A 16,626-nucleotide genomic window follows, 5' to 3' on the forward strand; every position below is an offset into this window, starting at 1 on the left:
ATTATTTGGCCATGATAAGAATGAAATCTTGCCATTTGCACTGATACAGATGGAGCTAGAGAGTATACATGCTAAGTGAAATAAGTCAGAGAAAGACAAATATCCTATGATTTCACTCCTATGTGGAATTTAAGAAACAGAATGAGCAAAGGGGGAAAAAAAGAGACAAATCAAGAAACAGACTTTTAATTATATGGAATAAACTGACGGTTACCGAAGGGGAGAGGAGTTGAGGGATGGGTTAAACAGGTGATAGGGATTAAGGAGGGCACTTGTACTGAGTACAGAATTGCTGAATCACTATGTTGTGCACCTGAAACCAATATAACACTGTATTTTAATTGGAATTTAAAAAATCTAGTCTGACGAATTCCGCCTTTTGATTGGATTGCTCGATCCATTCCCATCTGATGATAGTCCTGACATAGCTGATTTATATCTACCATTTTACTTTGTGTTTTCTATGTGTGTTAAGCCTCGGACGTTGCTTCTCGGGGAGGCACAACTTTGGGTGTGCCCACAATCACTGGGATGACAATAGTTTTTGGCAGTTCTCCTGGTCCCTTTCCCTGACCGTATCGCGGGGTTAAGCTCCACTAACTGTCAGCTAACTACTGTTTCTGAGAATGCCTGGGACACAGATTGCTTTGGACAACAATACAATCAAAATTGGGCTCCTTGAAGGCATGGTTCCCATGGTCAGTATTTAATATTTGTTATGAACCCAGGAGGGCTCTTTCTAGCTGCCTTTCTCTCATTCTTTTCTGCAAACTAGCCAGCCTACACTTAAGCTTGTTATCTTCACTGAACCTGTCAAAATCCTCTCCATTACCTTTCACCACTCTCTTCTACCTGTTTTTTTTTTAGAGCATCCTCAGGCTTAAGCTTCTCTCTGCTGTTTAAAATAAAGTCAGTTTCTTTGCAAAGAGATTAGGAACTATTTTTATTTTTTTTTACCACCTGCTTCTTCCCCCAGGCAATATCTTTGACCCAGGCCTCTAGAGCTGGGAGTAGGGCTCTGACACCTCTACTCCAAAAGGTGGGTGGTAGGAATCTCCAGTCTCAGTGTGGAAGCAATGCCTTATGAGCTGGGAAAAGAGAAATCAAGGTTTCAATATTCTCAGTGGCACAGAGCCCAAGGCAGACTCTCAATTCTGTAAGTGAGGTCTGGGGGGGGCAAGAAGGCAGCTCCGACCTCTGAACTGCACTTGCACAGAATTTAGCCTTGGCAAGTAACTGAGGGCAGGCAGGATGAGAAACGCCGGTGTCCTGCTCAACCCTGGGAAGTGAGTCTTCCGACTAGGAGCTGCGGGTAGAGGGAACCCTGTGTTCTTGGCTGCACCAGTCTGGAATGGAGTTTCGGCCTCAATGAACTGAAAGGAGGGAGGGATCAGTCTTAGTTCAAACACTACAGACCCTCATTTCTTATCCAATTTTAGCTGATTTTTTGAATATATGCTTCTCCATGTGCTGTATGGCCTTAAGAACATTTCTAGAGACTTTAAATGATATTTTAAAATATTTAATCAGTTTCAGTGGGAAGCAGGTCCATGGAGCTCCTCAGGTTGACACGATGGGAGCTGATCTCTTCAGTTTGTTCACTTACTACTAAATAAAATTCCATCGTATAAACACACGAACAGTGTATTTATCCATTCTCTAAATGATGGACACTTGGGTTGTTTCTAGCTTTTTTTGCTACTACTGCTGCTATGAGTATTCTTATACATATATTCTATACATGGGCAAGTGTTCCTGTTGGTTGTGCAGTATGTATACACAGAGGAAGGGGCTTTTTAGATCAAAAGTTATGCCAACTTTACAAGGCAATGCCAGATTGTTTTCTAAAGCACCTGTTCCAGTCGATGCTTATAACCAATAGGATATAAAAGTAAGGCCTTATTGATCTATATCCTCTATAGCCTTTGTTATTAAGAGACTTGACTGCTGAAAATCTAAAAGGTATAAACTTGTATCTTGTAGTCACTAATAAAGGTAAATATATGTTTAAGTTTATTGTTCTTGTATGTTTCCTCTTCTGTGAATGCTACTTGTTTCTTCTGCCCATTTTTTGATCAGGTTGTCTTTTTCTTATTGATTTGTAGATTTGTACATATTTTAAATATTCTTTGTCAGCGCCGTACATAAATGTTGCCAGTTGGTGGCTTGTCTTCAATTTTTCTAACGTGACTTTGGATAAACAGAAGTTCTAATTTTAATATAGTTGAATTTGTCAATCTCTTATGTTAGTCCTTTTTGTGTTTTAAGAAATGTTTCTCTAGCCCAAGGAGACAGAGTTTTAAAATTATTTTTATAATTTAACAATTTTAAAATTATCTCCTTCCATATAGAGTAGATTTATTGAATAGGTCCTCCTTTCCACGCTGATTTACAATGCCCCTTCTACCCTACATGAGCTCCACTTATGCCCATGTGTTTCTGGGCTCTATCCTGCTCCAGTGGCCAATCTGTCTATTCCTGTACCAATGCCACTTGATATTAATTACTATAACTTCATAATAAGTCGTAAGCTGGTAGGAGTGTCTTAGATAGTTCAGGCCTGTTGTTTTTCCACTCAAATTTTCAAATCAGCCTGTCATAATACATACACACACACACCCTACTGGGACTTAAAAAAAAATTTTTTTTTTAATGTTTACTTATTTTTGAGAGAGTGTGAGCAGGAGAGGGGCAGAGAGAGACAGGGAGAGAGAAAGAGAATCCCCAGCAGGCTCCGCACTGTCAGCAGTGAGGCCGATGTGGGGCTCGAACTCACGAACTGTGAGATCATGACCTGAGCCAAAGTCAGACATTTAACAGACTGAGCCACCGAGGCGTCCCACGCTATTGGGATTATTACTGGAATTACACCGAATCTATAGGTTAGGGGTTACAAATTGGGGTCTATGGACCCAATTATGCTTGCAGAAATGTTTAGTTGCGTAGCAGGGTGTTTTACACAATTTTGAAATTTGAATGCTTCTTACAGCTGACCCCTTCTCCCCCACCACCATCATATTGTACGTTGATTCAATCTACATAATACTTTTCTGCCTGGTCCTACATGTTACTGAATTTGCCACTCAGTCTTACATACCATTCCTTCCAAGGATTCTCTTGAGGGTCCCAACTTCCTTCTGAAGATACCAGCTGAAGGCTCCAAATTTCCCACTTCCTTATTATGCAGAAATACTTAGCCCATCTTTGTCTAATTCTGCAACGTTGGCCATACCCAAAGGATATTACTTTTTATAACTAGATAGATTCCTTAAGGTATTTCTTCCAGATAAAAGAACAACTTTTCCTAAAAGGAATTCTGAAATCTTAATGTTACTTACTCAGAATATAGCCAACTTTAAAAATAATCTTTTCTTTTATGGGTTTTGTACAAAATGAGAATCATATGATACTACTTTGCCCCACTTGGTTAACCTGGCTAGAGGTTTATCAATTTTATGATCTTTCCAAAAGTCCAGCTTTTGGTTTCATTGATTTTCTCTATTAATTTCCTGTTTCAAATTTCAATGGTATCTGCTCCAATATTTTATCTTCTGCTTGTTTTGGATTTAACTTGCTCTTCTTTTTTGAATTTGCTAAATTGGAACTTAGATTCTGGATTTTAGGTATTTCTTCTTTTCTAACCTGCATTCAGTGCTAACAATTTCCCCCTAGGCATGGCCTTTGCTGTATCCCATAAACTTTCATCGGTTGTATCTCCATTTTCATTTAGTTCAAAATATTTAAAACTTTTTTTTTGGACTCATGTTTTATTTAGAAGTGTGTTTTTTAGGGGCTCCTGGGTGGCTCAGCTGGTTAAGTGTCTGACTCTTGATTTGGGCTCAGGTCATGATCTCGCGGTTTGTGAGTTCGAACCCTGCGTCGGGCTCTGCAGTGACAGGGCGAAGCCTGCTTGAGATTCCCTCTCCCTCTCCCTTTGCCGCTCTCCCACTTGTGCACTCTTTCAAAATTAATAAACAAACTTAAAAAAAAAAAAGTGGCTGATCTCTAAATATTGTGAAAACTTCCAGTTACCTTTGTTACCGATTTCTAGTTTAATTCTATTGTGGCCTGAGCGCATGTTCATATGATTTTTATTTATCTAAGTTTGTTTGGGTGTGTTTGATGGCCGCAGATGTGGTCAGTCTTGGTGAAGGCTCCAGGTTGGAGTGAGAGTGTAATCCTCTGTCGTTGGATACAGTATTCTGTAAGTGTCGGGTAGATCCGGTTGGCTGACTGGGCTGTGTGGCCACATCCTTACTCATTTTCTGCCTGCTGCTGCCAATCACCGACAGGGGGCTGCTGAAGTCTCCAGCCTAAGGGTAGATTCACCTACTTCTCCTCGCGCAGTTCTATCAGTTTTTGCCTCATGTATTTTGACGCTCTGTAGTTAGCCACATACACAGTAGGGATTGTTATGTGTTCCTTAAGAACTGCCCCCTTTTGTCATGATATAATGCCCCTCTTTATTCCTGAAAACTTCCCTTGCTCTGACATATGGTTTGTTTGTAATTAATATAGCTATTCTAGCTTTCTCCTATTCTATTCTATTGTAATATAGCTATTGTAATTAATATAGCTATTCTAGCTTTCTTTTTTGCAGGGTTAACATGGTACATCTTTCTCCATCCCTTTATTTTACATCTATGTCTTTATATTTAAAGTGAGTTTCTTTTCCATAACACATATAAATGAGATACCTGTCTCTGATTGGTGTCTTTAGACCTTTCATAGCTAAAGTGATTATTGATATAGTTGCATTACTATCTACGATATTTGTAACTGTTTTCTGTTCATCATTGTTTTTTGCTTCCTTTTTTGTCTTTTTTGTATAATTGGATTCTCTCCTCTCATGGCATGTCAATTATATTTCTTCAAATATTTTTTAGTGGTTTCCCCAAGGTGTGCAACATACATTTATAACTAACCTAAGTCTACCCTCAAGTAACACCATACTGCTTCACGGGTAGTGCAGGTGCCTTATAGCAGAGCATCCCCGGTTCCTCAACCCCACTCCTCAGAACGCTGCTGGCGTGCATTTCACTCTTCCATAAGCTGTCATCATTGTTGCTATTGTTATTTCGAGAAAACTGTCAGATCCGTTAAGAAAAATGATTTTCTTGTGTCTTCATTTATTCCATTTCTAATTCTGTTACTTTCTTCATGTAGACCTGAATTTTTTACCTCCGTCATTTTTCCTTCTTTCAGAAGAACTTAACATTTCTTTAGGGCAGATCTGTCTACTGATGACAAATTCCCTCAGTTTTTGTCTGAGAAATTCTTTATTTCTCCTTCACTGTTGAAGGATAATTTCATTGGATACAGAACTCTAGGTTGGTGGATTTTTCTTTCAAAATTTTCAGTATTTTACTTCACTCTCTTCCTGCTTGTATAGCTTCTGAAGAGAGGTATGATATAGTTCTTATCCTTGTTTCCCTTTAGGTGAGGTTCCCCCCCCCCCCGACTTCTATTTCCTCTCTGTCTTTGATTTTCGTCTCTCTTCGTCTTTGATTTAATTTTCTCTTTGAGATTTTCTGCAGTGTGAATGATATGCCTAGGTATAGGGTTTTTAAAAATATTTATCCTGCTGGGAATTCTGTGAGCTTCCCGAATTTGTGGTTTGGTGTTTACAAATAATTTTGGAAATTTATCAGTTGTTAATAACTCCGAATATTTCTTCTTTCTTCTTCTGGTATAGCCATTATGTGCATGTTACACTTTTTTGAATTGCCCCACATTTTTTGGACACTCTGTTTTTTCCAGTCTTTCTTCTTTTTCAGTTTAAGTCTCAATTAACATGTCTTCAAGCTCACTGATTATTTCCTCGGCCCAGGGCACTATTCTTATGAGACCATTAAAAGCACTCTTCATTTCTATCGTAGTGTTTTTTACTTCTACGTTTCCTTTTGATTCTAAGAGTCTCTCCATCTCTGCTTACATTACCTCTCTGTTATATGTTGGGTACTTTTTCTACTGGAGTCCTTAGTTATATTAATCATGGTTATTTTACATTCTGGTCTGCTAGTTCCAAAACCTTTGCCATCTTTGGATTTGGTTCTGCTGTTTGCTTGGTCTCTTCAGACTGCCTTTTGCCTTTTGGCATGCCAACTGACCTTTCTGAGAGCCAGCTACGATCTAGCAGGCGAACGTTACTCAAGGAAATAGGTCTTAAGTGTGAGGTTCTGTTTATCTGGACGACGTCAGGATGGGTTTACCGTCTGCTCTGGCTGCCGGTGTCAGAGGCTACAATTTCCTCTGGTGTCCTTGTTTTGTCTCCTCTGCTTTCATTTCCCTAGAGACTCCTTCGTACACACGGCCCGAGAGGCACAGTTCTGTCAGTCGGAACCCTCTGTCAGACGGGAGCCCTGCTGACGTGTGGGGAGGTGGGGGGGAGAAGCTCTTCCAAAGCCTGTGGTTAGGTCTCAGTCGGCTAGTGAGCCTGTGTCCCCGGGCTGTGATCCTCACAAGTGCTTTCAGGTTTTTGTTCCTTCTTAAGTGAGACAGAAAGGCTAGAGGGGGCCAGAGGTGGGTACTACATTCCTCAAGGTTGGTTAGGCTGTGGTAAAACACCAGTGGGTCGGAATCTGGTAAAACAGTGTCCTGTCTGTGCAGGCCTTCCTTCGCTAAGGAGAACTGAATGCTCTGGGAGTATTTCGGATAATTACTTTTCCCTTCCCCTTGAGGGAAGGAGGGAAGATTTTTCTCAGATCTCCACTGTGACACATGGTGGGGCTCCTCTAAAACTCACAAAAGTACCTGGGACCCTCGTGGCTGGGTCTTCACAAGTTCTTCTCTCTCAAGCTAGCCCATGCTCAGACTCTAGCAATTAGCCAAACCACTCTCTAAATATGCCTACCAGATGCTGGCTGCAGTGGTGGTTTCTGGGCAGTTTCTGCCCTGGGTAAGCTCTGCTTCTCTGTATCTGCCCGTCCCCAGTTTTCAGGTCCCTGCGCCCTGTGGTCTCAATTCTCTGATGGATCTAAAAAGAGTTGCTGATTTTTAATGTTTCAGCTTTTTTCTTGCTGTGAGGATAGGAATCACCGTGTTCAAACTCTACACATTGGGAGGGGCTAAACTACATTAAAAAAAAAAATTCTTTTGTATCTCTCCAGTCATTTACTTAGACTAATTAGTTTTCTAGCGGGAATTTACTGCAACAAAGTGAGTACATGTTTTAAGGGTTTTGATACATACTGCCAAACTCCCCTCCAAAGAAGAGGTAACCAAAATAACCTACGTTTATTTTTCTGCTCACAAACCTTCACTGGTCCCTCACTGGTCACAAACGATGTCCACCCAACTCTACCAAACACACGAGTCTCTGACAGTTGCATAGGGTTACTGTACAATATGGCCCTTATCTGTTTTCCGGTTTGACCTGTCACTACACCGAACCCAGTTCTTCGGTTTTAGTGTCTACAGCATGCCACGATGATTCATTTTGTTTTTGGTCAAGTCACGTCTCAATCTCGACAGTGCTCTCCCAAGTCTTCGTGGTCTTTTCAACTCAACCTGCACTCTGTTACTGCTCCCTGAGGCCTCGCCCACACAGCTACCTACCGCACAGTACTTCTAGCACACTCTGACAGGGGTCAGCGAGGCAAGGAGTTTTCAGAGAACACGTCTATAATAGAGGGCACAGAGGACAGGCCCCAGTTTACTCTCTGCAAAGTAAAAGGGACTAGTTTAGGTAATAAAACTAAGAATTTCTAACATCATTTGGAGTAACTAAAAGTTGACGGTTTAGGGCAGAAAAGTACAGTGGATTTTTGCTTCTTATTGTATTTGTGGGTTCCCCCCCATTGCTCTAATCTAGTTTCATTTTTTTTGCCCAATTTAAAACACCAATAGCACCAAAAACTAATATCCTGAATAAATTTATTCTATTAAGAACCTAGTTAGTGACATTTAAAACCGTACCTATTTTTCCTCTGGCTCTTTAGAAAAACCCATATACAAAACAACTATTTCTTAGATAAATACATAAAAAGTTGAACTAAATTTGTGTCACAAAGAAGATAAAGTCTAAACAATAAGCAAATGCGTGGCACAAAGAATTATAATTAAAATGAAGGGGCGCCAGGGCGGCTCAGTTGGTTAAGCATCCGACTTCAGCTCAGGTCATGGTCTCACAGTTCGTAGGTTCTAGCCCCGAGTCGGGCTCTGTGCTGACAGCTCAGAGCCTGGAGCCTGCTTTGGATTCTATGTCTCCCTCTCTTTCTGCCCCTCCCCTGCTCGTGCTCTGTGTCTCTCTCTCTCTCTCTCTCAAAAATACATACACATTAGAAAAAATTTTAAGAAAATGAAGAAAAGCTGTTACCAATTCTGAAAAATAGAATTTTTTCAGCCTTAATGTTTGATTTTTTTTAAAAAAAACTTAAAAAATCCCAAAAACAACTCACGTTCCATTTGCTCAAACATTACTGAAAAGAGGAAGTCTCGCGGTGTCATGTAATATTCGCCCTCATGTTCCAGTGAAGAAAACTGCATGAAGCGCTGTTTACGAAGGGACAGTTTTTCTCCCATCTCTCCAGAGTCGGCCATTTTCTAAAAGAAAAAGAGATTGCAATTTAAGACTTTTTTTTAGGATGAGTCCTCAACTTAGCTACTTTTAACACGATCTGGAAAGAGTAGTTTCAGTGTCTAGGTCTACCAATCTCCGCATGTTACATCGTTCGTTTAACAACTATTTACTTGAGTGTCTACTTGCCCCTCTTTTAGGCTCCAGGAGACAATGGTGAATGACAAGACAGAGTGGGAAGATGACAACTAATGAATACACACAGAAAATCATGGAGGATAATGAGAGGCGCCAGGAAGCAAGAGCAAAGCCGGATAAAAGTCATAAGGGGTAGTATTTTAGAGAGGACGGTGAGGGGGGGCCTTTCTAAAGAGCTGACACTTACAGAGACTAAATGAGAGCAGTCATGGAGCCACGGGGCTCTCTGGAGGAAGAGAATTAGAAGCAGGGGGTAGAGTAAGATCCAAAACCATGAGATTCCCGTGTGTGTGTGTGTGTGTGTGTGTGTGTGTGTGTGTGTGTGTGTGTGTTTCTAGGTAAGCTAGAAACTGTTCAAGGAACAGTGTGGCAGTCAATGAAATCAGAGAGATGGGTAGGCAAGAGTTCAAGTACAGTTGTGCTTTTTCACGAAGATAAAACATATCATGTCTGATAAACAGCCCTGCTTTCAGAAATCTACTTACGTCACAGGTGGAAAGTGCTAAAAGGATAAGAAATGGGAACTGGTAAAATACTATTAGTACAAGAGCCTGTATATCTCAGGCAACGGCACCTAGATCTTGACTCAAACGTGGATAGAGACAATATCGAAATCTTTGTTGCTAACCCTTCGTTGAGCACTTGTTATGTGCTAGGGACTATACTAATAAAGCCTTCCACACGATTACTCAGTCCTCACCATAACTGAACAACAGATACTGCAGGAGGCATGGAGACTAAAGTCAATGGCACAGCCAGTATAAAAAACCAGAAGTGTCCAACTCGCAGTGTTTGGACCCTTACCTACCACACTCACCTCCCATCCAAGGCCAGGCATCGTATCCTAGACATATGGAAGAAGACAACACAGGGGTTAACGCAGACACCAATGTCAAGATAGCAGTAGATGCAGAAATCCGAAAGCATCCTCTCACCTTGGATTGTTTTCCTTACAACACTGCTCTGATCTGAACCACAGCATCCTCCCTGGACACATCACTTTCCTTTCACAGTTACTACCACTGAACCTATTATTTGCCCTGACACACAGTGATGTTCACTGACTAGAATCGAAAGGGGGGAAAAATGTGAATTCTAGTTGCTTCAACCTCTCCAAATTCAAAGCCAACAAAATTCTAAGTCCACATCTCCTTTTGGGCTGATCTCAGTCCTTTGCCTAGTGTTAATGCTCTCTCCTCGGTTTGACTGTTGCTTTCTTCGACCAGCTAGTTTCATACCTCTGTGGTGGTCTATGTAGTGCATTCCAGAATACTAAACATACATACTCAGTAATACTGCAATGATCTGAACCCCTATCTTCCCCAGAACTTGTCTATTTGTGTCTTTCCTTTTATTTCTCCTTAAATTACTGCCACAAAAATAACCCAAGAGTCATGTTTTAATTATATTACTCCATACTCTTATCCTAATCATCAGAAAAGTGAATTTTGGGGCATCTGGATGGCTCAGCTGGTTAAGCGTTCAACTCCTGAATTCAGCTCAGATCATGATCCCAAGGTCATGGGATCGCGCCCTGTGTTGGGGTCCACGATGAGCATGGAGCCTGCTTAGGATTCTCTCTCTCTCTCTCTCTCTCTCTCTCTCTCTCTCTCTCTCTGCCTCTCCCCTACCCCACTCATGCTGTCTCTCTCTAAAAAGAAAAAAGGAAGGAAACTGGATTTTATTAACACTCCAAACATTTTATATATGAGGTAGATATAGTAACAACATTATTATTTTATTTAAGAAACTGATACCGAGTATGTGTAGGGAAACAGTGGTAAACAAGACAAACGTTAATTCCTACCAGCATGTACTAAGTGCTTTGGCAGTGAAAAAAAGGATACAAATGAGATAGGGGAGAGCGGGTAAGGGTCTTCTCAGTAAATGTCACAGCACTGCCAAAGTCCTAGATATGAGAGAGAATACAGTACAGAAGAATGGAAAGAAGTTAAGGGCATATATACTATTAGTTTAGAGAATAGTTCTATTTACTATACTAATATTATTGTATAGTTTATTAAGAAATTAACAAAAGTGAGTGATCCATACAAAAATATAGTGTAGTTCCAAATTCTTTAAAAAATTTTTATGTTTATTCATTTTTGAAAGACACAACAGAGACAGAGCACAAGCAGGGGTGGGGCAGAGAGACAGGGGGACACAGAATCCGAAGCAGGCTCCAGGCTCTGAGCCGTCAGCACAGAGCCCGACGCGGGGCTCGAACTCACGAACCACGAGATCATGACCTCAGCCAAAGTCGGACGCTCAACCGACTGAGCCACCCAGGTGCCCCTATATTTCCAAATTCTTAAACAAACGTCTTTTTTTAATGCTTCCTAATATCTAAATTGCTCCTGACTAATTAAAAGAACAGCTTTTTGCCCAACTTAATCCTTTTTGTGTAAACAAACTCTTAAATTTCAACCAACTAAAAGGAGTCAATTACTCATTTATGCTCCTCCTCAAATGGTTTCGTAACAGGATGGACCGTTACCTCTGCGTCTCTTGGTTTTCATGATGTCCTCCCCCTTGTAGCAATCCTATTCTTTCCTGGTGTGTCAAAAATGACCAAGAAGTAAAAACAAACCTTCCACTATTTTACAGCAAGACATGAAAACTACTTGCAAAGAAATCCTATTTTTTTCTTCTAGGAGATTTAGACCCTAAAAACCCCCTATCTCATGGTTACCATTCCATATTTTCCATATGCCTGTATGTCTGTAACTTGCATAAGCATAACATTTCCGAAGAGTCTTGAGAAGAATCAATTATTCTGGGAAGTGCCATTTTAAATAATGGTCGACTGGGTTGTCATCCCTTCCAGTTTTGATTAAATATCCTCTCCAGTGAACAAGAAAAAGTAGAGGAGGTGAAACTAAAACTCCCTTTCACGGGCGGATCTCTGAGCTTAAAGTTGTCATATGAATCACAGGCCATGAATTTAGAAGGTCACTTAGAAGCACATGACCTCCAAATTTGTCCTACCACCATGACTTTATCAGCAGATGGTATGAAATACAACCGTCTGACAACCCCTACTAACACCCTCACAATTCACTCTGGTATTGTGGCCTTTAATTCCTGCTACTTCGTGGTATAAACAAACCTATTCTTTCAACTACCTACAAACCTTTCAACTCCCATGGCATTACTCCCATGGCATAATGTCTCTTTTTTTCCCTCATCCTTTCTACTACCTCTCCCACTCTGCTTACTGAGTATACAGCTATCACTTGGAGGTCGCCACCATCGTCGATTCTAATCCTACCACTTCTCTTATGGAACACAAAGTGGAAGCTCCAAGTCAGTCTCTTCCTATTAGTCTTTCCCGCATCCTAATCCACCCTTCAAGTAAAAACTTACTGGAGCATCTACTAACTTGAGGTCTCTCTAGGAAGAGACAGGACACGTTGAGTCAAGGCGGCAACAGGATAGCAGTAAAGCCTAACAATAATAGCTTGTGTTAATATGGAGTATACGCAGGGCAGCGTGCTAACGTCTTTACAACCTTCGCGATAACCCCAACAGCAGACATCTTTACCATCTTCATTTTACAAAAGAAGAAACTGTGGCTTGTCAAGTGTTAGCGGCTCGCTCAGATTAACACAGCAAGTAAGTCCACAGCATAGGCAGTGTGACAATAACCCCAGTCTCAACCACTACCCTATACTCGCTCCTCTAAGACTTACAGAAGTTAGCAAAACAGAGAAAGCAGTGTGGGTAACGATGGCTGAGGAAGCTCGTGAAAACAGTGGGATTTAAGCTAGGCTCTAGAGAATAAAAATGACTACAACAAGAATTAGCCACATTTAGGCCTGGGCTAACTGTTGTCCATTTCCTAAATGTTAACTATGGCTTCTCTCCTTCAATCAATGTAGGATTTCTAATGTTTCTTTGCTACAATGAACTTTACCTAGGGGGGGGAAGAGTACTGTTTTAAAATCACTAGAACCTTTATAATTCCAGGTTGATGAACCAACAAATTAGTTTTATTTAGGTCACCTTTACCATACAGTAGCTGAATTTTAAGTTCAATTAGTTAGTTAGTTAATAATCTCTACACCCAACATGGGGCTCAAACTCATGGCCCCAAGATCAAGAGTTGCACACTTCTCTGACTGAACCAGCCAGGCACCCCGGTATTGAATTTTAAAAACCACTAGTATAATTGATGTGATATATATATACACACATATATATATATATATATATATATATATATGCTTACTTCACAGAATTTAGATGATAAATCTAGATCACTGAAGTATAAACATATGACACATAATGTTACATTTAATTTTCCATTTTTAATCTTTTATTTACCTGTCAGGTTTATTCCTGCCTTACTTCATTTGTGTAACCAATTCTGATCATATTTCAGACTTCCTGGATGGATTTAATTGTCAAGAATGAACAATTTTTCCTTCCTCCCCAACTCTTTCTTTCATCTGCGTTCTTTTCCTAAACACATGCTTGCGTGTTCTTTTCCCACCTTCCCTTCTTTCCTTCTCTTACATGTTTCAGGTGGATTTATTTATTTATTTTTAAAGGTTTTTAAAAATGTTTATTTATTTGAGAGAGTGGGAGAGAGAGAGAGAGAGAGAGAGTGAGCGAGCGAGCAGGGCAGGGGCAGGGAGAGAGGAAGAGAGAATCCCAAGCAGGCTTTGCACTGGTAGCACAGAGCCTGATGCAGGGCTTGATCTCTTGAAATCATGCATGACTGAGCTGAAAATCAAAAAGTCAGATGCTTAACTGACTGAGTCTCCAAAGGGCCTCTTAAAGATTTTATTTTTAAGCAATGTCTGCACCCAGTGTGGGGCTTGAACTTACAACCCCAAGATCAAGAGTCTCACGCTCTACTGACTGAGGCAGCCAAGCATCCCCAAAACAGGAGTTTTCAGGTGGCTTTGTAAAAATTGTTGGCTGCTGTTTTCATATTCCTTGAACGATTACTGTTGTTGTTATTATTGTTATTGATATTGTTTTGGGTACTCATTTGCTTAACCTCCATTCATTTCCTTTAGTCTCTTTCTCACTTTGGCATATATGTGGCCTATCTATGGTAGGTTGGGCTTGGTAAACTGAACTAAGGCAAAGACATTGGCTTACAGACTTTGTAAGTGTCATCAGAATATCAGTTTAGATGGAAAGGATGAGAAGGAACAATAAAGGTCAAAATATTAAAGTTATATCTGAGAGTAACAATGTATGAGCAAATCGTAGCTTAGTATTCTTGCACATCAGGCAACGAAAAGCTCATTAATTCATTCTCAAACGTTGAAGAACCTGTTATGTGTCACTGTTCTGTAGATACATAGATGGGTACTATGAGGTCTTCCTTCAAGGAGTTTACAGGGGGGAGTGCTGGATAGCAAATAAATAATAAGAGCACTGTCTCTCAGGCCAAACTGCCTGGGATTCAAATTCCTGTTCTGTCCCTTACCAGACATGTGAAATTTGGACCAGTGACCTCTCTGTGCCTCATCTGATTCATATGAAAAATGTGGAAACTGGAATCAAACTACTTGGATTTAAATGCCAGCTCTATCAGTTGGTCAAGTCGTATTATCCTTCTTCACTTAACTAATGCATAAAATGGACAAAACAGAAGTCACTACTTCAAAAGGTCTTTTATTTATTTTTTAGTCATTGAACAAAGTTAAGTGTAATTAACATGCAACGTTACATTACTTTGATTCAACAGTTCTATAGGTTACTCCATGCTCAGCACAATACATGTAGTCACTACCCGTCACCATACAAAACTGTTGACTATACTCCTTATGCTGTATCTTTTCATCTCCCTGTATCATTCAAAGGCTCTTTTAAAGAATGAGTGCTCAGTGAAATAATACACAAAGCCCTTATCATAATGCCCGGCACACACTAAGTGCTCTAGAAGGTTAGCTATTACTACTATGATACAATTTTAACAAATGCTCTAATAGAATTATAGAAAAAATTCTATGAGAAGGCAGAGAGAGGACCAATGAACTGTCTTGTTACTTGGAAGACTTCAGAAAGGCATCGCAGAGCAGAAGATGGTTGAACCACATCACACAAGAGGGGGTACAAGGAGCTGCAGTACAGCAAACTATACTAAAGTCAGTTCTGAGCTTGGTGGGGGGGGCACATCCATGGCGTAGAGGGTTGCTGGGGTACATGAAAACATAAATGGACCGAAGAGGAGAATGGCACACACACTACACTGGAAAGGTCATCTTGGCTACTGACATTTTCTTCTGTTAATTTATACAACAGCCACCATATATGTGGGACGCTGCAACCTACCTAGCCGATTCTACAGGAAACTCATACCACTATTCAACACTTACTCTTAACCTACAAATAGATCTAATAAGTTTCAGCATCCCAGCACATTAAAAACATTAAGTTATAAATGCTAGAGGCACATACACTGATGGCAGAAGTGAGATCTAAATAGCCTGACAGTGAGATAGGAAAGAAGACAAATGTACAACAGACCTGGCTGCAAGAGTCTGAACCAATCACCATTGCGACAACCAGTCAGTAGCCTCGAGAAGAGTCTGAACCAATCACCGTTAGGACAACCAGTCAGTAGCCTCTGGGGCTATTTATGGGGATGATCTTCAGGCATCGAGAAACTGCTAATTTATGTAGGGAATATTCTGTTAAAAGTGTATGAAAATATGTAACACGGTTTAAATGTTAACGCACATCTTGCATAAAAAGGATGTTTTACTGCTTGCAAGGGTAATTTTAGTCATCTGGAAGATTCACTCACATGCACACCCCGGATGATGCTATATAAATTCAGCATTACTGTCTGATCTACAGTATATCCAAAGTACTTTGTAGAATGTGTGTTAGATAAAAATACCAGGCCTATGTTTACATAAACTGAAAATGAGTAGAATCTTCAGTGAAAATAGAATGTCTTTCAGAAAAACTAAGCAGACATATAAATACTATTATATGTCAAATAAAATTAGGCCACAGGATGTGAATCTTTTCATCTTTCCAAAACTGTTAACGTACACCTTTAAAAGAACTTACCACCAGTGTATTCCTAGTCATAACGCAGTATCACTTACAGGAAAAGCATCTACGAAAAACGTATCAGTATGCTGAAACACAGGTGTGGGGGATTTCGGGATGTGAAGAGAAATGCGACTGCTTTTTCCTGGGGCTAAATCAATTCCTTTCAAAGACAAAAAGTAGCATAAGGCAAACCATAATTACAAGCAATTTATTTAGGATATACATTTCAGCATAAATGTAGATGTTCATGTCTGAAATCTCTGAGTACAGAGGACTGTTCCAAGGCTCTGGAGAGAATATCAGCATCAGAGGAAGTTGGACTCTCCAGGTATTAAAGGATCTACTGCATAAACAAGTTTTCTTTTTCCTTTGGATTTTTGGTTTTTAATCTCAATCAACATAATAATTCACTTGAAAATAAAATCTGGAAAGGTCCTTTCTACTATACTAGGTTCCTCCAAAAAAAAAGAAAAAAAAAAAAAAAGAGGGTATGAGGTACCTTCTTAAGAGAGTTAACTCTTAATAAAATCAAAGGGTCACTAAAAAACAAAACAAAACAGAAACAAAATTCTAAAAACTGATGTGAAAGTTCTTAAAACCTCCCTCCCGCATCACGACAAAAAAATAAAAAGCAGTAAGTACAGCCATGCCGAGGCTAGCTCCTAACCTACTTTAAACTTGTCCTAGAAGGACCTTCTGATCATTTGGATCCAACTGTAAGAAAACACTAGGACCGAGAAGTAGTTTCTTCTTCCAGGGAGGAGAGTGTCATTTGGGGGAGTGAGTGGGTGACATCCTGAAATCCCTCACTGATGAGGGCCACCCTGGACAGCTGTGTGCATTGCACAAGTCCATGGGGCACCATTCGCTGGAATCACCATGCA

At 40.2% G+C, this 16,626-nt stretch overlaps 1 protein-coding gene across 1 annotated transcript in view; it reads right to left on the reverse strand.

Moving 5' to 3' along the window:
- MICU2 (mitochondrial calcium uptake 2) overlaps nucleotides 1-16,626 on the reverse strand; it is a 138,825-nt gene that overhangs the window by 96,178 nt on the left and 26,021 nt on the right. The window contains exon 2 of the mRNA XM_045040216.1: nucleotides 8,400-8,544. Within this exon, the coding sequence (XP_044896151.1) occupies nucleotides 8,400-8,544 (145 nt within the window). The remainder of the gene's footprint in view (nucleotides 1-8,399; nucleotides 8,545-16,626) is intronic.

Source organism: Felis catus, chromosome A1 (genome assembly GCF_018350175.1).
Source record: "Felis catus isolate Fca126 chromosome A1, F.catus_Fca126_mat1.0, whole genome shotgun sequence".
NCBI lineage: Eukaryota > Metazoa > Chordata > Mammalia > Carnivora > Felidae > Felis > Felis catus.